Source organism: Myxocyprinus asiaticus, chromosome 23, assembly GCF_019703515.2.
Source record: "Myxocyprinus asiaticus isolate MX2 ecotype Aquarium Trade chromosome 23, UBuf_Myxa_2, whole genome shotgun sequence".
Taxonomy (NCBI): domain Eukaryota; kingdom Metazoa; phylum Chordata; class Actinopteri; order Cypriniformes; family Catostomidae; genus Myxocyprinus; species Myxocyprinus asiaticus.
Genome location: NC_059366.1, coordinates 3097052 through 3121040, shown reverse-complemented (window position 1 = coordinate 3121040; position 23989 = coordinate 3097052). Strand labels below are relative to the sequence as shown.

At 38.1% G+C, this 23989-nt stretch overlaps 1 protein-coding gene across 3 annotated transcripts in view; it reads left to right on the top strand.

Moving 5' to 3' along the window:
• The window catches only part of wdr11 (WD repeat domain 11), a 175367-nt gene that overhangs the window by 54020 nt on the left and 97358 nt on the right, over positions 1 to 23989 (top strand). For all 3 annotated transcript variants that reach the window (XM_051650869.1, XM_051650868.1, XM_051650870.1), the window contains exons 7-10: positions 5432 to 5534; positions 7856 to 8060; positions 12419 to 12519; positions 20259 to 20438. In XM_051650869.1, the coding sequence (XP_051506829.1) occupies positions 5432 to 5534; positions 7856 to 8060; positions 12419 to 12519; positions 20259 to 20438 (589 nt within the window). The remainder of the gene's footprint in view (positions 1 to 5431; positions 5535 to 7855; positions 8061 to 12418; positions 12520 to 20258; positions 20439 to 23989) is intronic.

The following is a 23989-nucleotide window of genomic DNA, read 5'->3' as shown; positions in this document are numbered from 1 at the left end:
CCTGAAGTCAAAGCTCTCAAATTACCAGGCAGTCTATGTTCCAACCCTCACCTATGGAGCTTTGGGAGGTGACCGAAATAATAAGATCGCAGATACAAGCAAACAAAATGAGTTTTCTTCGCAGGGTGGCAGGGCTCACACTAAGGGAAAGCCAACCTGGAGGAGGCCCCATGAAAATACCCAGAGGTATTGTATCTCTTGGCTGGCCTGGGAATGCCTTGAAATCCCCCAGGATGAGCTGGAGCCAGGGAATAGGACACATGGGCTCCTTTGCTTAGTCTGCTGCCACCATGACCCCGGTCCCGGATAAGCAGTTGAAGATGGATGGATGGATGGATGGATGGCTGGCTGGCTGGCTGGCTGGCTGGCTGGATGGATGGATAAACTATGACACACTTCCATCGCCTCTCTCACGTAGGCTTGCTCAGTATCAACAATACATCTGGATAAGTCTCTTCAGGTAAGTGTTTGATGTTCTTTGAGCAAATTTGTTGACTCAGAGTCTCATTTAAATGATCTGGTTTATTTTCATCATAGTTTATTTTCAGTTTTTGCACAAATCTCGTTTGTTCTGTTTTAGCTTGAAAAGTACGGGCTAGTCATTTTTTTTTTTTTTTTGTGTTTTTTTTTTTTTTATAGTTCAGGGTATAATTCTGCTATCGGAAATGCTTCAGGGCCAAACATGCACAGTAGCATTCTAATTCCTTTATTATTGTTTACGTTCTTGAAATGGTCTACAGATAATAATACTGCCAGTCAGCTTGTCCAGCAGATGAACTGAAATAGTTTGTGAAAATGTCTCGAATGTTTTCTCATTGTTGAGCAAATTAGAACTGTTGAGCAATATTGAGAAAATCAACAACAAATTCGTCATTGCTGCTGTAGCTCGTAGAGATATCCGTTTTCTTTTCTCAATGTGGTAACTTGTTTTCTTGCCTTGGTTTCTTTGTTTAGCAAACTTGTCAAGTAGTTTTTCTCATCTGTGATGGTTGAAGGGCAGACCAGCTGAAAGGTGCTTTGTGTAACCTACCGTACCGGGGTAAATTGCTTGTCTATTAGCATCACCTATTGAAAAGGCATGAATGTGCTAATGGTGAACATTCGCATCGCTTTCTATGTGGGGGCTATAATACTTATGTACATGTGATTTTTTTTTAAAATGTATTTATTTTTATTTTGAATAAATTTGCAAAGATTTCAAACAAACTTCTTTCACTTTGTCATTATGGGGTATTGTTTGTAGAATTTTGAGGAAAATAATGAATTTAATCCATTTTGGAATAAGGCTGTAACATAACAAAATGTGGAAAAAGTGAAGCGCTGTGAATACTTTCCGGATGCACTGTATATATACTGTTTATTAAACCTTCGATGAATGGCTTAACAGCTGGCTGACTTTTCTTTGGCTTTCTATCTTGTTCCTGAACAGCAATCTAAATCGAGAAATTCTGTGAATTGGCTACTAAAAACAGCCATTTGGCTCCTTAATGTTTCAGTTTAGGAGCCAATGGCTCTGTTGGGGCTTCGTTCAGGAGCGAGTTTGGTTAATATCAATAATTGATAATTATCAAAGATAATTATTCATTATTAAAATCAACAGAACATTGATTATCAACATTAGCTTAATTAATCCTTCAAATCAACAATCATCAAAGATAACTATCAATGATCAAAATCAATAGAATGTTAATAAGAATTAATATTGCTGGGGCACCACCCTGGAATCAGGGACAAATAACCAGAGAGTATAGCAGTCTCAATATAGGATTGTTCTCTTAGGAAAGTCAACGTCCAGAGAACATCGACATTCAGAAGAGGAACAATGAAGGCTTGAATCTGAGCACTGACATCCCCTGCCAGCCTGTGGCACAGGTGCATGCAGAACAACACCAAAACACTTCTCTTTAAAGTATAACAAATTGTATTTATGCAGTAATTTCAATTAATAATCAATACAATGCAGTCGATAAACTTCTGACTTCCAACTACAAACTAAACAGTTACATAATTAGATATGGTAACAGAAAGCCTATAATACATGAGAGGAAGGTAGAGGTGTGTGAATGTGTGGGTGTGTGTGTGGGTGTGTATGTGTGTGTGCATGCCTGTGCGCGTTCCTGTGGGTGTGTGTAAGGAGAGAAGGAGTGCACAAAATGGCGGGTGTGGCTCTCATGGAGAGTGCGTCACGCGAGGTTTCCGGCCAGAGAATGTGGATGGAGAGAGGTTAATGCATCTGCCCGTTTAACACGTGTCTCCTCTGTTACAATAACTTAGGGTCAAAGCTGAGCTCTATCGCCAAGTGATCGCCAAATGTGGGTTTGTTTGTAAGGTGTCGTGTGTGCGGTTAGTACGAGAGAGAGAGAGAGAGCGGGGTGATGGCAGCGAAGCTGGTTTAGTGATTGTGGGAGAGATGGCAACCATTAGTTTTATCACTCAGAGACACGGTGAACGGCTCGTAATTTGTCCGCCATGGGCGTTGGTTCTTTAATGGATAAACTCAGTGTGCCGGTCTCACCCGCGATGGCGGAAATGCACCAACAGCCCAACGTGGTTGGACGACAACACAGCAAATCTTAGTCATGGTAACAGTAAGTTACAGTAATACCTTGAGTATTAGCAGCAATGAGTGGACTTGGCGGTCCGTAAACTGTACAAGCAATAACCTTGATACACAAGAATAACACACTATAATAATCTATCTCTACCCAGATGTAAACCTCTTACTTGAGTCACGTGAGGACGAGGGTAGAATGTGTGTTCATCTGTCGTTGGACTCCGACTTGGTTCCTCGAAGCTCGGGTGATGATGGGAGGCCGTTTCTTCACTCTGTCAGTGGGCGGTATGGCGAGTTGGCGGAGAAATCCGTGAAATCAACTCGGTTGAAGAAGGAAGAGAAATCTTCTTTCTTCACTTCTGCAAGCAAAAGGGTGAGACGTAGATTGCTCAGCGGTCTCCTTTGGATCCGTTAGTGTGCTCGGTGGAACACGGAGAATCTTGGCTCGTCCAGCGAGATGGAGATTGTATGGCCAAAGTTCAGGTACATACTTTACTTCCTTGGGCAGCGAGGCTACACCTGGGAGCAGCAGGGCTGCAACAAGACGCGGTGAATTCTGTCGCTGGAAGCAAGGCTTAGGAGGAATCTCCGGGGTTTTATACTCTCGATGACATCATGGTTGAGCAACGCGTTCTGTCGTGCATTTCATCCAATAGGAGTTGAGTTTGATCCTTCAGAATTTCACACCTAGGTATAAAGTGAGCAAGGCTTGATGGGATCTGTAATCTGTAATCTGACTCCCTTTGTTTGATTTTGCTGCCGTTTTTTGTTATCAGGCTTTGAGTGTTCCTACAGGCCTCAGTCAGGCTTTATGATTGTGTGTAGGCCTGCCTTTGTCTCTTATGAGACCCACCGCACATGAGGCCCAACAGCTCCTAAGTCATTTTTTAGTCTGGAGCGCTGCTACAATGCCTAAATAATATACAGCCTATTGCAACAAATGTATGTGCTTGGAGAAGAAAGTAAAAAGAGAGAAATCAATTTCAGGTTCACGCAGTGTTTTCATAAGAGACCGGAACATGTTTATTTCACATTAAATGGTTTATTTATTTATAGGTTTCCAAAACTTGTGTAAATAAGGATAGCCATCACAGGTTTAAGATGAAATAACGTATTAATGTTATAATTTCATGTTTAATTATTATAATAATTATACAGTACTTACCATTATTTAAAACACACTATAATTTGCTAATTTAATATGTTTTGGCTGTATTTTTGATTATGTAAATGCTACTTTGTTTAACAGCAGTGGATGTATATGAGGAACACATGGCATCTGTTTTGTAGAATGACCCAAATGCAAAAAGATAATGCCAGTGTGTATATTCTGAACTGTGCGTTTAAGTGTTTTTGTGTATGAAATTTTATTTACAGCTCCATGCCCTCCCTCAATCCCACAATTTTGATGAACACATTCTCTCTCTCTCTCTCTCTCTCTCCCTCTCTCTCTCACTCTCAATCTCTCTCACTCACACACACACACACACACACACACACACTCACTCTTTCTCCCTCTATGAGACTTAGTGTTGCTAAGTGTCATAAAGCCCATGTCAGAAAGGCAATTTGCATGACTGATTGTGCAGCTGCTGGCACTCAGATACTCTGAATCTAGGCTGACCGTGGGAGCCTGGCATAAGCCAGCAATGCACGCACGCACACACACACACACACACACACACACACAAACTTGTTTTTATATCATTGTGGGGACTCTCCATAGACTTCCATGCATTTTATATATTTCTATCCCCTAACCCTCACAGAAACCTTTTTGCATTTTTAAAAGAAAATATCGTTTAGTATGTTTAATAATCCATTTCCCTCCTGGGGTCCACTGGCTGGGCCCCACAAGGTAGGTAATCTCAGGTTTTACTATCCTTGTGGGGACATTTGGTCCTCACAATGTAGGATAAACATGTACACACAAACACACGCACACACACTCTCTCTCTCTCTCTCTCTCTCTCTCTCTCTCTCTCTCTCTAAAAGCTCACATGCAATGCCACCCATTTTTTTTCCTAGTTGTTCTATTACCAGCACACAAATTCCCACCAATTTTCACCTGTTTTTACTTTTCAATTTACATACAGCCAGTTACATACATACAGAGACATGCCGGTTTGAATATGCAAAACAGTCACTTTTAAAAGCGTGGCTTACCCTAAAATAAAAATTATGTCATTATTTACACACCCTCATGACGTTACAAACCCATGTGCTATTATTTTGTTATGTGAAACACAAAAGAAGTTTTGAAGAATCTTCACACAACTTTTTTCCAAATAAGGAGAGGACAAGTCGAGTCATTTTTGTTTGTATACCGTTTTTCTGAATGATTCGTAAATGAGCTCATGCACTTTTTACATTTACAAATGTTTTCAGAAATTGCTAGTATTTTTCACCACTTTACACACTATTTATTGTTAAAAATTATTAATTAATGCCCAACTAATTAGTTACCGCGGTCTGTAAAAGCCACACAGTTTGTGTTTGTTTGTTGGGGTATGCATGCTTGCTTTTACTGTTTACACATCTTTACAAATTAGTGATTAATTATTTGTTCATATTTTTGCAGTACCCAGTGTAAAGTTGAAAATATTCATCTGTGTAAATGTTTATAAAAGTTTTACTAATAATTATTTAGTACCTTAATAGGCATTTGACTTTGAGCTACTGAAACAAGGTTTTTGTAAGGGGTGGTTTGTTAAATTTTGTTGTATGCTTGGTACAGACATTAATGCTGCATGCAGACATTAAAAACAACACATAATAACAATAATAACAAGACTTACTTTGGGAGCAAAACATTTGCCTCAGTAACATTTATTTTCAATAACACATTTTTTTTTTTTTGTGTTGTCTTGTGTGTAGGTAATTCCCTGTGCTCAGAGAGATGCTCTCTACTGCCTCCACGAGAACGGCTGCATCACACTGCGTGTGTGTCGCTCCACAACACTTTCTCCTGATGAAACAGGCAAGAAAGACCTGCCCGTCCGTCTGTCCGTCCGAGATTCATATACAATAGACTGCTCTTTATAGTTTTAAACTGTTTCAGTTGTATTGCATTTAAAGCCAACATTTGGGAAGGGATTATTTTGATAAACCTTGAGATTTGAATTGTATAAGAGAAACATTTTCACCATCTAATACTGATGCGCTACTCATCGTATGCTGCACACACCCTCTAGAGAGCGCTACTTGCTAATACATGTCTGACTGAAGCACTTAATGCAGACTATATTTTAAATTGCAGTCTTTTGTGGATTAGTAATCAAACAATGCCATATTGCAATTTCAGTCTTATTCCAATCCATCATGCAGCCTTGATGGATATCACACCGATGTCTCAGAGATCAAAGTCTGCATGTTTTACCACTTTCATAACTGTCACATCCATAACAAAGAGATGTCGCATCCGTAACTCCATTTTTTTGGAGTGCCAACCCCTATAGATTCTGTGATTCTGTGTTATTATTTCTGGATTGTACATTTCAATTCACAAAGTTTTTACAAAGTGCTCACTGTCCTTTTTTGCCATGTCTGTACTGCAAGTTCATTAGCTGATCTAAAATGGGAAAAAAAAAAAAAACCTTGTCTAGACTGAAAATGTATAAAGTCCAGATTCTATTTACTGGGGTTTGTGATTATACAAACAAATGCTTCAATACAATGGCAATGAGTACTTTATATGTGAAGTTAAATTCCACGTTTTCACTGCAAATGCCGGGTTTACAAAGCTAGAATTGACCAGTTAGTTTTTGTCTAATAAAATTATCTTCAGAATTTAAAGGTGCTATATGTAAGATTGACAACAAGCGTTTGAAATGGGTACTGCAGGCTAAATTCAAAATATTGGAGAGTTGTCTGCCCCATCCCAGACTTGAAGCTCATGCGGGTTGCCAGAATGTTGACATGCAAATTAGCCAACTCAGCATCTGTTTTAAAGGATTTCTGGGCTTTAAGCTGTCTCCATCTTCCAAAGACATCTCCAGTATTTATCCTTGTTTTACTACGCCTCTGGTCATGGTGGTTTTTAGACGGATGGCGAGGCTTTTTAGGTCAGGTGGAATCTGTTATCTCTTATCCAGTTCGTTTGCTGGCTTCCATGGCTGCAGTACACAATGTTGTTTGCCTGCAAACTTGTTCAAATCTGGCAACCCGGCAGTGTCAAAATACTATTGGTGAGTGGACAGTGGGCGGGATCACATAGGCCAAAACATAAACAGAAATTCCGGCCCAGAATGGAAACTTCAAAGTAGAATATACTGGCTGTAGCATTGTTATCGAAGAAGCCAGTGTATCAACTTAGCATTTTTCCTAATCCTCTAATGACATATTATGGTCATTTTATGATTTAGTGCAGTAAAAATATTACATATAGCACCTTTAAGGCAAGGGACATTCCTTTGCCTTAAATTATTAACTGACTAGCAATAGCAAGCTGCATATCATATCATAAACTAAAGACTATAGAGTGCAACAGTCTGGCTCCGGAAGTAAAAATCCCATAATATTTTTTTTCATAGGTTTCTTAAAACCTTTAAATAAAGACCTACTGCTAGATCCGAGGTTGTTAAACAATGGTATATGCTTCTGTTGAAGCCATTAGTCTGCGTTATTTCAACTTAATAAAAAAATCTAATAAAAAATCATCATGTTTAATAACAGAATTTCTTGTCAAGAACTACTCTACCCATGATCACAGCAAACAAATTGCGCCAAACAAGCCCTGCGGCGACTGCCCACTCCCATTACACACTGTGAATTACACTATCTTCCTACACTCTCAAACTACATGTATATTAGCAAATATCTGAATGTTTTGCTGTAAAATAAAAATATATTGTTTTTATTCTTATCAACCATTTTTAAACAATAGTTTTATATTTTTGTACCATTTTTAATCAGATTACATCATTTGCAATGCTTCATGGGATCATAGTTTGTTCGCTCATTAAAGACATTTGTAATGTTGTGATTTACCTCGGAGTTGGTTGGTTTGATTCATGGCTTGGAGCTCTTATGAAGGATTTTTTTTAAATCCCATTGGAAATTTTTTTTTCCAGGATCAGGAAGGCTGAAGCACTTTTGTGCTCTTTTAGCTTGTAAAAAAGAAAAGAGCCCTTCAATATGTTTACAGAACTTTTAACATGGATCATCTAATAAGATTGTAGAGCTAGAATGTTTTCCATTTTATATTTGCTAGTAGTCAGTCTCTGGTGAATTATGTCTTAATGATGAGGGATGTGTTTTAGAGTTTCCTGTAAACACCGACCATCTTCTGTGTTGATGCAGTGACAGATCCTGAACAGAGCACGCAGGAGCTGGTGTACGACCTCCGTTCACAGTGCGACGCCATCCGCATCACTAAGACGGTGCGGCCCTACCGTGTGGTGATCTGCCCTGTTAATGAGAACAGCGCTGCCTTAGTGGTCAGTGATGGCAGAGTAATGCTGTGGGAGCTCAAAGCCCATGCCAGTAAATCTTCATCCAACCTGAGGTACGGTTAGTTAAGCATATAAAACAAAGCAATTATAGTATACGGGTACTTTGATAAAATGTCCACTGTCAAGTAGTAATAAAAAAAATTAAACTAAAACTTAAACTAAAACATAATTCTAATGTTGATGCAATGAACCTTCACAATATTAAGATTTGTAGATTTGCCTCAAGATGCTGTCTGACTGAAATTAAGGTGAAGTGTGTTCGTTTGTTTGAGTGGTCTGACATATCAATCTCTAGGTTAACCAATAGTGTGAGTTTGGGACAGGACTACATTTTTGTCTGACCAAGTGCAGATGAGGCTAGTCTTTTGGAAAATAATATAATATAATAAAATTGAATATATTTCATCGAGTACATGAAGACATTTTTAGGGCCATTAAGATTTTGTACTGTACATTGTGACATTATTTTCATGGCAGTTAAAAATTTTACCCACCAATTCTCATTACCACAATGTAAATATGTGTGTGTGTGTGTGTGTGTGTGTGTGTGTGTGTGTGTATGTATGATATATATATATATATATATATATATATATATATATATATATATATATATACAGTTGAAGTCAGATGTTTACATACACCTTAGCCAAATACATTTAAACGTTTCGCAGTTCCTGACATTTAATTGTATAAAACATTCCCTGTCTTATGTCAGTTAGGATCACTATTTTAAGTATGTGAAATGTTAGAATAATAGTAGAGAGAATTATTTATTTCAGCTTTTATTTCTTTCATCACATTCCCAGTGGGTCAGAAGTTTACATACACTTTGTTAGTATTTGGTATCATTGTCTATACATTGTTGAACATGGGTCAAACGTTTTGGGTAGCCTTCCACAATCCCATTCCTCCAGACAGAACTGGTGTAACTGAGTCAGGTTTGTAGGCCTCCTTGCTCTCACACATTTTCAGTTCTGCCCACAAATTGTCATTATGGCCAAACAGTTAAATTTTTGTTTCATCAGACCAGAGGACATTTCTCCAAAAAGTAAGATATTTGTCCCCATGTGCACTTGCAACTGTAGTCTGGCTTTTTTATGGCGGTTTTGGAGCAGTGGCTTCTTCCTTGCTAAGCAGCCTTTCAGGTTATGTCGATATAGGACTTGTTTTACTGTGGATATAGATGCTTGTCTACCTGTTTCCTCCAGCATCTTCACAAGGTCCTTTGTTGTTGTTCTGGGATTGATTTGCACTTTTCGCACCAAACTACGTTCATCTCTAGGAGACAGAATGTGTCTCCTTCCTGAGCGGTATGATAGCTGCGTGGTCCCGTGGTGTTTATACTTGCATACAATTGTTTGTACAGATGAACGTGGTACATTCAGGCATTTGGAAAATGCTCCCAAGGATGAGCCAGACTTGTGGAGGTCCACCATTTTTATCCTGAGGTCTTGGCTGATTTATTTTGATTTTCCCAAGATGTCAAGCAAAGATTCTGGAATTTTCCAAGCTGCTTAAAGGCACAGTTAACTTAGTGTATGTAAACTTATGACCCACTGGAATTGTGATATAGTCAATTAAAAGTGAAACAATCTGTCTGTAAAGAATTGTTGGAAAAATTACTTGTGTCATGCACAATGTAGATGTCCTAAATGACTTGCCAAAACTGTGGAGTGGTTAAAAAATGAGTTTTAATGACTTTAACCTAAGTGTATGTAAACTTCTGTATATATGTGTGTATATATATATATATACACACATACAGTTGAATATATATATGGGCTGTCAGTCAATTAAAATGTTTAATTGAATTAATTACAGGGTTTGCCAATTTATCGCATACATAAATATTTGCTTAGAAAGCCCCTCAAATATCAATAATTCTATAAATAATGATTAAATACTTCTATTTAAATCAAATAATAGTTCTATTTAAATCATTATAAATAAAATATATATGATAAAAAATTATAGTATAGATAATTAAAATGCATTACATCATTGTGGCACATGAGTAAAGCATTAAAAAAAAAAAGGTAACACTTTACAATAAGGTTCCATTTGTTAACATTAGTTAATAATATTAGTTAACATGAACTAACAATGCACAATACTTTTACAGCTTTTATTAATCTTAGTTAATTCAGCATATACTAATACATTTCTCAAATCAAACGTTGTGTTTGTTAACATTAGTAAATGCATCATGAACTTACAAACAACAATTATATCTTTATTAATAAACATTAATAAATGCCGTAAACAATATATTGTTAATTGTTTGTTCATGATACCTAATGCATTAACTAATGTTAACAAACAGAACCTTATTGTAAAGTGTTACCAAAAAGTGGCTTTAGTAGGCAATATTTTGTTTATTTCCATATTATTGAACTTATGTCATCTGCCTGTCTTTCAATCCATTTTGCAATTGAATTCGTCAATCAGTCCGAGATTTATTAGGAGGGATTTTCTAAGGACGCGTCAATGCACACCTGCGTCAGGCGCTTTTGGAGTGTCTTGTTTGCGTCGCGTCAAAGTTTTTAGGTTGCTGTGTCTAGTTAAACATAGTTTGAAGCTAAGAAAAACACATCTTGAGATCCCTGTGTTTGTATTTGCGCTCCATAAAGCTGTATTTGATCGCAAGAACGTGTTCTCATCTTGTTTTGTCTGCTGTTGGTGAGTGTGGTTTGATATCTGTATAACCATGTTGCCCAAACAGCTGAACTTTCGCTTACTACCTTCTGGAGAAAACACACACTACTGGTTAAAAGTTTTGAAACACTTGACTGAAATGTTTCTCATGATCTTAAACATCTTTTGATTTGAAGGCATATGATTAAATGTTTGAAATTAGTTTTGTAGACAAAAATATAATTGTGCCACCATATTAATTTATTTCATTATAAATCTAAAATGTAATAAAAAAATAAAATAAAAATAAAAGTTTTTGAAATTGATGACTTGGACCAAATAATAAAGAAAAGCAGCCAATAAGTGCCCAACATAGATGGGAACTCCTTCAATACTGTTTAAAAAGCATCCCAGGGTGATACCGCAAGAAGTTGGTTGAGAAAATGTCAAGAGTACATGTCTGCAAATTCTAGGCAAAGGGTGACTGCTTTGAAGATGCTAAAATATAACACCGTTTTGATTTATTTTGGATTTTGTTTAGTCACAACATAATTCCCATAGTTCCATTTATGTTATTCCATAGTTTTGATGACTTTACTATTATTCTAAAATGTGCAAAAAAATTATAATAAAGAATGAGTGTTTCAAAACATTTGACCGGTGGTGTGTGTGTGTGTGTGTGTGTGTGTGTGTGTGTGTGTGTGTGATATGTATGTATGTATGTATGTATGTATGTATATATATATATATATATATATATATATATATATATATATATATATATATATATATATATATATATATTGTAATATTGTGAAGTATTTATGTAATATATTACTAATATTGTAAAGTATTTATGCATCATAGTAGTACTTTCTTGGGTACTGCTTATTTTATAAAAAAAATTAAATAAAAATAAATATTTGTACAACAGCATCTTTTTCCCGTAATTGTCTTTGTAACATACTGTGTTATGGTAATGAGATTCATTATTGAAAACAATGGGAATAGTAAAGGAAAATGTTGAGACTTGTTACTGTAATGAGAATTTTGTGGTAAAATGTACTTATGTGTCCTGAAATTAATGTCACAATGCACAAAATCTTAATGGTCCTAAATGTAGGCTTCATTTTCTTAATGTATCAATAAAAATACGTATCAAAGTTGGCACACTGTTGCTCCCAAACCAATTTAATGACCTTACCAAGAGATTCATTCTTATGAAGATCATGTAGCTCGAAAAGTCACATTCGTTTATCTCTTGGTGAGGTCATTAAATTGTTTTGGGGGCAACAGTGTGCTGATTTTGATGCGTGCTTCTATTTAAACTTTTTTTTTTTCTTTGGTCGTGCACTAGGATTTAAATTTTTTTTGGAGGTGTGTACTAATGATTTTTCGTTTTCTTTATGCAAATATAATTTAATATTATATTTTTTCTTTCTTTGATTTGGGGTTAAATACGTTTACGGCATTTAATTCTCGTTGTATTTAATAAAACAGTTATTGTATCACAGTATTTTTTTTTGTTTGTTTTTTTACTGTAATGCAGCCAGAAAATGAATATTACAGTAATGCAAATCCAATGAGTATCACATCGAGAATAATGAGAATTATAAGCAAAGTCAAATGTAAAACGTCCAAATAAAGCAATACAATGACAATTTTGGAGGAATAATGCTTAATTTTTATGAAAATGTCACAATGCAGAATATCTTTTGGTCCTTTAAACAAATTTTCATGAGATTTACCCAATCATACATCATCTTTCTCTTAGTTCTGGCCTGCCGCCTCTGTATTCCCCTGTGAATTTCTGTGGGACACCTTTATGTCAGAACCAGAAATGCATCCCGGATCTTTCTCTCAACACAATGATTGGTAAGATAGCCATCACACACACACACACACACACACTGTCCTTGCTTTCTACTGGAACCTAAATATAAAACATTTAAACAGTCCCCTGAGCTTCATTCTCTTTCCCTTGACTTGAGGAGATATTACCAGGCTGAAGACCCCAAGGCTTCGCTCTGCTATCTGTCCTTTTCAGCAGGCGGCTTTTGTCTGCATATCTTATGTTTACCTCTTAGAAGCCCACCACTGATAACACTGTTGTAATCTACGGCCTGGTTTATCTCCTGTTATGTCTTTAAACAAAGGCATCGAATAGCATCGATGAGTGATTCCTCTCGTTTTTTGTGCACGGAGGATTTGGAACTCAAGCCTGATGTGCTTGTCTAGTGTGTACTTGTTCGCAGGCTGTCATGTGAAAGTGTGAGCGTGTATGCACACGCTTATGTATGGCATACATTTGCAAATATCTGCATACGCATGTGTCTCACACTTCTGAGAGCACCAACACATTTGATCTCTTCTCACATTTTTAAAGAGGCCATATACTACACTCTTGTTGCATTTTAATTCTTTCCTTTTCAGTTACTTTACCCTCATGTCATTCCAAACCAGTACAACTTCCTCTCTTCCATGGAACACAAAAGACGAATTATGGAATAAAGTTTTGGACATTTATTTCCGTATAATGAAACTGAATAGGGATAAGTGTAGTCAAGCTCCAGTCATTTGAAGTCATACAGTAGTTTTGTGTGATGGAAACACCAAAATTTAAAGGAATTATTCACCCAAAAATTTAAATGTTGTCAATATTTTCTTACCTTTATACTGTTCTAAACCCATATGACTTTCTGTCTTCTGTGGCACACAAAAGGAAATAATTTAATACAGGGTTCCCACTGTCCCACATTTTACTGTCCAAATAAGGGAATTTTAAGCAAATATAGAAATGCCATGATTTCAATGGCCGCGTCGTGCCTCATTTTCCAGTCTTGTCGTTATCTGAGCACTCCAAATGAACCACAGACCGGACACATCGTCAGAACAGCTTCTGAAGTGCACATAAAGATGAAGCACTTTGAAGCACTGTGATGCATGCGCCTTTTGCTAAGGTTCTCCCTCTATAATACAAGCGAGGATTTTGATAGTGAAAGTAAAGAACTACGTTTCACTTCAATGTTCGCGTAATGGCAAATGATTTGGGTCCATTAACACACGCTGTGGTAATGACACGAATGAGGAGACACCGCTTTATTTCTGTTGAGAAACACATTTTCAAATAGTCATAGGATCTTGTTTCGTTTTCCTTCATGCAAAATAAGGTTTCTTGGGTTTAATTTGAGACCCTTATCATAATGTGAAAGTGAAGAATTTAGGACAGAAATATATTACTGTTGTATAATATTAATAGAATAGATTAGAAGTCCTCATGTTGACTAAAAAGACAGATGTATTTCAAGTATTTGGAATTATTTAATTATTATTTATTATTTAAAATATAATTTATGTCATTCTATCCCTGTGCAATATTTTAAGTTTTTAAAACCTTGAAGGAAATCATATAGCCCTATTATGTGATTCCAAGTTAAATATGAATACATTACTACATAAGATGAGATTAAGCACACATACAGTATACCTTAAGAAGTATGACCATTTATCAGCATAATCACAATTATATGTATGACGATTTATTGTTAGCCAAATGAAATAATCATGACTCCCATGGAGTCTGAGTTCTTATAAGGAGCTGTGGTGTGAACAGCAAAGGGTCTGAGACCACATCAATGCTAAAAGGACCAAAAAAGAATCTGGGTGCTCTTTTAAAAGCACTGAGGTCATTTGCAGCTGGTTCTCCTTTTGGTTCATTTTAACTGAACTGGGTTTGGATCTTGTAAAACTGACTATTTGTGAGACCACCCTTATTTCCAGGCTTGGAAAATTCATGAAAATTGTCTTTCTGATGAAAATCATTCTTATGTGTCAGCTCTTCTTAATGAATAGGTCAAAATGGTTCACAAATCAGTCTGAATAATTCAATATCGAATTTAAATATTCGAATCTAAAACAAAAGAATAATAATTTTTTAAAAAAATGCCTGGAAAGGTCATGCAAATGTCATGAAACCTTGTGAATAAATGTTGTGGTGGTTGAATTCAGTACAATGGCAGTACATATTTTCTCACTTTACAAATTAAGAAAGCACCCTAGGTTGCCAAAAAGAGAGTTAGGTTGCAGAGTTAATTGGTGTAAATCCGAAGCTTTGGCTCTGACAGCATACTGCCCAGTAACAGCTTTCCAGCCAGGTGCCTTCCAGTGGCCCAAACAGAGCATTAAGTATTTGGGCATTTTATTCACAGCAAATTTATGTGATTTAGTTGGAGTTAATTTTGACCCTTTAATAAAAAGGTTTTTGGGCGATGTGGACAGGTGGGCTTCATTACATTTATCTATGATTGGGAAGGTTAATGTTATTAAAATGACTTGTTTTCCAAAATTCAACTACCTGCTACAGTCTCTCCCTGTAGATGTCCCCCTCTCTTATTTCAAGCAATTTGATAGCATAGCGAAGTTCTTCATTTGGAATGGTAAACTTCCCAGATTACATTTCAATAAGTTACATAGGCCGATTGACAAAGGTGGGCTAGGCCTACCCAAGATTCTGTTTTATTATTATGCATTCAGTCTCAGACATTTGGCCCATTGGTCGCTTCCACCTGAGAGAGCCCCTTCCTGGTTTTGTGTTGAACAGGAGGTTCTTACCCTATTTCGCCTTTGCAAAGCCTTTCTATCAAACTAACCGGAGAGGTTAAGTTACACCCAGTTATCTCGCATTTGCACTCGGTATGGACAAAAGTGTCCAGTGTTTCATTCGGACATTTATTTAAATGTTGCCTCAAGCATATGGTTGAACCCTAAATTATGTATTAATAAGTCCTCTTTCTGCTGGTCAGACTGGATTGTGAGGGGGGTTAATACACTCGGTGACCTATATGAGAGTGGAGTATTGATATCTTTTGAAAATTTGGTTCAACATTTTGGGATTCCCAGATCTCAGTTCTATAGGTATTTACAGCTGCGCCACCTGCTCTGTATTGTTTTTGGGAGTAGCATACACCCCCCTAAAGAGGCAGATACTCTGGGAAAGGTGATTACTGCTTTTGGAAAAGGTCATGAGGCATCAGTGTATTACTCCCTTCTAATTACTCCCGTTTAATGTCCACAACAGAATGCTTTTGATGTTTTATGGTGCATTTGTTGAAAGTGTTATGACATTCTGTGTTATTTGTTGGTATGGTAATGCTGCCGAGGTACAGAAGAAATCAGTAAGGATAGTGGTAACAATGGAAAGGAAATTGTTAGGGATTATGTTACCGAGTATAGAAAGTATTTATAAAGAGAGAGTGTTAAATAAGGCAAATAATATTTTGAGTGACAAGAGGCATCCTTTGGCCTCTGCTTTTGAATTGTTGCCATCTGGCCGATGGTATTGTGTTCCCCGTTGTATGAAAAACAGGTCCAAATTATCTTTTATCCCTCATGCAGTTACATTTTTAAATTCTTCTTGTAATAGCTATTAACTGATGACCAGCTGGTCTGGTCATTCATTCATTCATTCATTATTCCTTTTTATTTATTTATTTTTTTGATACTTTGTATGTTGTTTATATATGCCAATCGTGATTTCTGATGTCTGTGTGATTATGCTGCAAACCCATTTTCCCTACGGGGACAAATAAACAAACTAACTAACTAATTCAGAGTCTGGGGGACGGAACTTCAGCTTCTCTCAAGAGATTATGGGAGAAAGATTTAAACTTGGTATTGGAGGAGGGAGTGTGGGATAGGATTAAAAAAAAATGTCAAGTCTGCATCTAGAGATGTAAGGGTTCGCCTTATGCAATTCAAGATTTTACATAGATTCTATTCGACCCCCTCTAGATTGTATAGGCTTGGTCTTAAAGACACACCCACCTGCTGGCAATGCCAATCAGAAGATGGAGACACAACCCATGTTTTTTGGGTGTGTGTTAAGATCCAAGAGTTTTGGTTGAAGGTTTAGAGTGTCATATGTGACATTTTGGGCACTCGAATTTAATTTTGCCCCAGACTCTGTATTCTGGGCAATAGGGCGGTCATAAATTTGGGGGACAAACACACATAAAATTGGGTCCTGTCCAGTATTATGATTGGCAGGCAGATTATTTTAAGGGGATGGAAGTCTGATGGGTCTCCCTCATTTCCGGAGTGGTGTGCATAGATGGGGAGGGTGGTGGCTTTTGAGGAGATGTCGAGCAGAGGGCTTGGGCTTCGAGATTTGTTTGCTAGGAAGTGGGGCAGGTATTTAGTGGGACTCTCGGGGAGGGGGTGTAGAGAGAGAGGTTTAGTTTTAATTATATATATATATATATATATATATATATATATATATATATATATATATATACACTATATTGCCAAAAGTATTCGCTCATCTGCCTTTAGACGCATATGAACTTAAGTGACATCCCATTCTTAATCCATAGGGTTTAATATGACGTCGGCCCACCCTTTGCAGCTATAACAGCTTCAACTCTTCTGGGAAGGCTTTCCACAAGGTTTAGGAGTGTGTTTATGGGAATTTTTGACCATTCTTCCAGAAGCGCATTTGTGAGGTCAGACACTGATGTTGGACGAGAAGGCCTGGCTCGCAGTCTTCGCTCTAATTCATCCCAAAGGTGCTCTATCGGGTTGAGGTCAGGACTCTGTGCAGGCCAGTCAAGTTCTTCCACACCAAACTCACTCATCCATGTCTTTATGGACCTTGCTTCGTGCACTGGTGCGCAGTCATGTTGTAACAGGAAGGGGCCATCCCCAAACTGTTCCCACAAAGTTGGGAGCATGGAATTGTCCAAAATCTCTTGGTATGCTGAAGCATTCAGAGTTCCTTTCACTGGAACTAAGGGGCCAAGCCCAGCTCCTGAAAAACAACCCCACACCATAATCCCCCTCCACCAAACTTCACAGTTGGCACAATGCAGTCAGACAAGTACCGTTCTCCTGGCAACCGCCAAACCCAGACTCGTCCATCAGATTGCCAGATGGAGAAGCGTGATTCGTCACTCCAGAGAACGCATCTCCACTGCTCTAGAGTCCAGTGGCGGCGTGCTTTACACCACTGCATCCGACGCTTTGCATTGCACTTGGTGATGTATGGCTTGGATGCAGCTGCTCGGCCATGGAAACCCATTCCATGAAGGTCTCTACGCACTGTTCTTGAGCTAATCTGAAGGCCACATGAACTTTGGAAGTCTGTAGCGATTGACTCTGCAGAAAGTTGGCGACCTCTGCGCACTATGCGCCTCAGCATCCGCTGACCCCGCTCTGTCATTTTACGTGGCCTACCACTTCGTGGCTGAGTTGCTGTCATTCCCAATCACTTCCACTTTGTTATAATACCACTGACAGTTGACTGTGGAATATTTAGTAGCGAGGAAATTTCACGACTGGACTTGTTGCACAGGTGGCATCCTATCACAGTACCACGTTGGAATTCACTGAGCTCCTGAGAGCGGCCCATTCTTTCACAAATGTTTGTAGAAGCAGTCTGCATGCCTAGGTGCTTCATTTTATACACCTGTGGCCATGGAAGTGATTGGAACACCTGAATTCAATTATTTGGATGGGTGAGCGAATACTTTTTGCAATATTGTGTATATTATAATGTTTTTTTTTTTTTTTGTGTGTGTGTGTTCTATTTTGTGACCACAGGGGTGTTTGATGGGGGTCGGGGTGGGGCTGGGGATTGGGGAGGGGTAATAGTGTGGGTTAAATGTTGTCTCAATGTATATATGTTGTGTTTTTTCTTTCTTATATGTTTCAGTCAGTAAAAAAAATGTATTTGATAAAAAAAAAGCACCCTAGGGGGGCCTGGGTAGCTCAGCGAGTAAAGACTCTGACTACCACCCCTGGAGTCGTGAGTTCGAATGCAGGGTGTGCGGAGTGACTCTAGCCAGGTCTCCTAAGCAGCCAAATTGGCCTGGTTGCTAGGGAAGGCAGAGTCACATGGGGTAACCACCTCGTGGTTGCTATCACAGGTTTGCTCTCGGTGGGGCGCATGGTGAGTTGTGCGTGGATGCCGCGGGGAATAGCGTGAAGCCTCCACACGTGCTGTGTCTCCGTGGTAATGCGCTCAACAAGCCACGTGATAAGATGCGTGGGTTGACGGTCTCAGACACGGAGACAACTGAGATTTGTCCTCTGCCACCACGAGGACTTAGAGCGCATTGGGAATTGGGCATGGAATCAGTGTTGGGGAAAACTACTTTGATACTGTAGTTTCCCAAGCTGCAAGCTACTCATAACTTAAAATAGTTAAACTGCAGTCGAGCTACTCTTTTAAAAAAAGTAGTTAGCTTCACTACAAGCTACTTACAAAAAGTAGCTAACTACATTGGAGCTAAAAAAAACAAACAAAATTTTTTTTTTATAAAACAGTTATGGTTACTTACTGCAATATTACTATAGTAAAACTTTTTTTTTTTTTTATTGAACACATTTATACTTGCATAAACAGCACCAATTAACTAAATATTTCACATAAAAAAGAAAGCAAAGTCCTTTTAAGACTGCATGGGGCTCAAGTGAATCAATTAATCATTTATGTGAACTTGTTCATTTACAATTACCATCAAAAAGAACAGTCTCACTAAAACGAATCAGACTTTCCAATGCTAAATTTAAGGGAATCATTTATTTTAACTGATTCATTTAAATGAATTGTCCCAAAGAACCAATTCACTTAAATTATTTGTTTTTTCCCAGTGCTACATGAAAGAAACTGTTAGGTGAGAGCATGATTGATAACTCCCTCAGCTCCGTTGCTGCTTTCGCAAACAATCTAGTGTTTTGTGACGGTACAGCGCTAATCATTGGAAAATGTAGCTTGTAAATAAAAAGCTAAATATTGTGAAAATATTTGAACTACTGTCACACTTCTGAGAAATATAGTTAAGTTAGTAGCGGTGCTACTTTTAGTTAACTGCTCCCCAACACTGCTTGGTATATGACAGAAATCCTGTTTGCCATGATCTGAGCCTGGTTGCAACAAACCTCTTTAAGCTGAGGGCACCTTCACACTAGTACTTTTGGTGCGCTCCCGGGTCCGGGTGATGTCAAAGTTCGATTCGTTGGGTTGATGTGAAAGCTGTTTTCCGAAATTGGGTGTGCACATATGAACTGCTCCCAAGTATGCTTAAAAAGTGGTCTGGGGGTACGAAATCCAGTGTAGTTTGCTGCTGATATGAACGAAATCGTACTAAATTGCAGAAGTAAACCACTATTGATGAGGTAAAAGTGTCTCACTTTCCAAATACATATGGAGAGCACTGTATAATTTGCGTCTTTGCATGGTCCTGGCTGCAGATGGCAACTTCTCCTGAGTCGCAACCTAGTTACAGTGTTACAGCTGCCACTTGGACTCATGGTGGTGCTCACGTTGATGATGCCATCGTATTGTACCGTGGTTCAGACCCAAATAATACATTGCGAAAAGAAACCTGCAGGAAAGGAGTAACTGAACTCCAGTTCGGACCAAGCAACCAAACCAAGTGTGAAAGCACCCTAAAAAATCCTTAGTCACTAGGATTTTCTAAACTTAAGGGGTTTGGTGCAACCGGCAGCTGGGCCTTTTAAAATGTTATTCCCACCTGACAGCCTCTTGGAACTGCTTTATTGTGTCATTCAGTATTGCGTTAGATCAATTCTCTGATCGGTCTTTATTCCAGCTCACAGTCTTATTTCTGGAGTGGACCCCCCACGACCCATGGTTGGAGAACAGGAAGTGCATCTGAAGTTCCTGTTGACAGGGTTACTGTCTGGCCTGCCTTTGCCCCCCTTCTCCCTCCGCATGTGCCCACCGCTCACCACCAAGAACATCAGCCACTATCAACCCCTGCTGGCCGTGGGTGAGTTCTGCACATTCAAACACCACAAACTCTCTCACCCATTATAAGACTGATTGAAAATATCCACCAGAATACTGCACACAAATCAAAGTGTTGGTGTAAAACAGATGTTCTGACATCAGCCGTTATTAAAACAACAGATAATGGCATTTTTAAAATCATGAAAAATGGGCTCCGTGCTGTTTATGGGGTGCTGCTTGTCTGTGTGGTAGATTATTGAATTTAATTTAACAGAACATCAGGTAAATCTAGAGAATTATTTATTTTATTTTTTTTGCCATTTCTGATCTCAAGGTGGATTAGAATAATGGTGCTGACACCATTTAAAACTTACATGTTCACCAGAAAAAAAACAGAAAAAAAAAACAAAGTCTTTTCTCAGCCTGAAAACAAATGTTTAAGCTCATTCAGATTGAAGTTTAGCTTAAGTGTTAGGATTGCAGGTTTAGAGGCACACTTATGACCAATGTTCCACTATTGTTTTAGGATTAAAGGTTTAGATGCTCATTTAAACTAAGGTTTAGATGCGCACAGATGAAAACCATGTCCACGAGTCGAGAAAATCTGGCCGGCGCGCTTCAATGGATTATGAAGAAATTTATGTCATGCATACTGCGTGCGGAGAGATCCACAATGCGGACGCACAAAGTATAATTTGGCCTTTAGGTTTACTTGAAGGTTTATACATGTAGAGCCATATTTAGACAGCTTTATTTTTAGGATTACAGGTTTAGAGGCTCATTTGGACTGAGGTTTAGTTTTAGATTAAGGATTGCATGTTTTAAAGTCTGATTTAGACCCAGGTTTAGCTGTTGTTTAAACTTGCATTTTGATGCTGAGTTTATGATTAGTTTACGAGCACGTGCACATGAATGATTGACGTTTGCAGCAAACAACCAGTATAATTTACTTTTCATAAAAGTGTCAGTGCAATTTATTTCTCCACTGAAGGCCAATTATTATGAAGAAATGAACAATACACACATTTACACAGCAAAAGTATAAATACAAAAAATCTTTTATGCAGCACAAGAGATCAAATTATAAAGAATTAAAGCTCAGGGATCACTACTAAATTATGAATAAATTTGACATTTACTCACAGGGTTTGTACAGAGTCTTGAAAGTTTGGAAAATGCTTGATTTTCACAGTTATATTTGGAATACGTTACATTTGAAAGTTTTAATTTTAAATATGTTCTTTGAAAATGCTTGATTTTTACTTTGGTATTTTGTTTTAAAAGATCAAATATTATTTCGAAATTGAAATTAGATACCCAATCGTTATGTTTGTGCTGTCTTGCGAGCTCACCTTCGCCACTTTGCATCTTGGGTTGATGTTGCGCACACACAGAAGTATTGCACGTTTCACTGTGGTAGATTGCCGTCCAGGACAATATCACTGCATCTCCTTCCAAAAATTCAGCATGTCAGGTTGCTGTATTAATGACAGCTGACTGAAAAATTACATTTAAAATATTGCTATGCCGAGGAGAGATCAACAACAAGGAATTATACTTAAGTATGCAGAATAAAGACAAATGGATTTGCACTTATCAGCCCTCAGCGACCGTTATGAAAGGTAGAAACTAGAATTTTCTTTGGAATAACTTTACAATCATTAGTAAAATCGCATGAATACTTAAGTAGGGCAGAAATTTGATGTGATAAATGTAATGCAGTATATTCTGTTTAGGGCTGTACAGTTAATCAAAATACAATTTAAATCGCAATAAGACCTAGTGTGATTTATTAAACCCCCAAAAAGGCTGCAGTTTACATTAGATAAATGTATGTATAGTCTGCATACACATGGTCCAAGAATGATACTGTGAACTCGTGAACAGTGAACGGCCAGCACTAACTCACTCCATCTCTGGAGTGTTTTGAATTTGATTTGTTAATAGTGCCCAGTGCATTTTTCTTATAACGTGTATTGATAATGCAAAATGCTATGAACCCTTTAGTTTCACCTAATCCCAAACATTCTTTTTTTATTTTTTTATTTATTTATTTTTTATTTGGAATGCCCAATTCCCAATGCACTCTAGGGTGTCCTCGTGGTGAAATAGTGACTCGCCTCAAGCCGGGTGGTGGAGGACGAATCTCAGTTGCCTTCACGTCTGAGACAGTCAATCCTTGCATCTTATCACGTGGCTTGTTGAGCGCATTACTGCGGAAACATAGCATGTGTGGAGGCTTCATGCTATTCTAACTCACCACGCGCCCCACAGAGAGTGAGAACCACATTATAGCGACCATGAGGAGGTTACCCCATGTGACTCTACCCTCCCTAGCAACCGGGTCAATTTGGTTGCTTAGGAGACCTGCCTGAAGTCACTCAGCACGCCCTGGATTTGAACTCGCGACTCCAGGGATGGTTGTCAGCGTCTTTACTCGCTGAGCTAATTGGTTATATCGAAGGACAAAGTATGTCTTCGTTCTAAGTGTTTTTTGGAGGCTGGTCGTTCCTTCAGCTGACAGGTTTAAAATCGTCCTTTTGTTCTGTAAGACAGTTGACAATCCACAGGCACCCCAATTTCATGGACTCTTAGCTCATTTATTGGAGGCGCTTCCAGACTTCCTGGCATCAGTCCGAATTTCGTGCTTTTTAATACTTAGAGGAATTTTCCTGAATGAAAGGCCTCTCTGCATACTTTTCTTAATCTTCTGCTGATTCCAATGCTAAGGTCCTACAACTGTCAGTGGAAAACATGCCTTGAAGGATTATATACTTGCAGATAAATGTTTTGCCAACAAGCAATGTTATATGTTCTAAGGCCTTGTTGAGTGTGTGCTCCAGCCTGGCTGAATACATTTATTCCTTACTTATTTTAGCTGTAAGAACAGCTAAAATCACTCATAATATTCAATATGTTCTTCAAATCAGTCTGATAATTGCAGTCTTGTCAGTCGTGTGGGGGGAAAACAATCTCACACTGAATTTAGAGATGAGAATGCTTTGTGTCTCATTGAATCACTGAATTGCTTTTTTTTTTTTTTTTTTCTCTCAACACAGTCTTCTTTAATCCTTTAATCAAATGGCTGATGAAAAATATAAACTTTAGAATTTTTGCTTTTATTTGAAGAGGAAAGAAAAAAACACGCACATACTTTTTCAAAATATAGCCAAATTTATTTGATCTTTTGATTTTCCACATAGGAATGAATGGGTAACCATAATAACCAGGATATGTTTTTCCCCACGGTAAACCATGCCCTCATAGATATCCAGTGCTGCCGACTGTATCTATGTGTTAATGCAAGGCTTTGGTCTTGATGATTACGGCTTACAGCTCATGGAAATCAAAAATCCAGTATCTCAAAATATTAGAATAAAGAATTTAGAATACAGAAATGTCGACCTTCTGAGAAGTATGTTAATTTATGCACTCAATACTTGGTCGGGGCTCCTTTTGCACAAATTACTGCATCAATGCGGCGTGGCATGGAGGCAATTAGCCTGTGGCACTGCTGAGGTGTTATGGAGCCCAGGTTGCTTAGATAGCGGCCTTCAGCTCGTCTGTATTGTTGGGTCTGGTGTCTCTCAT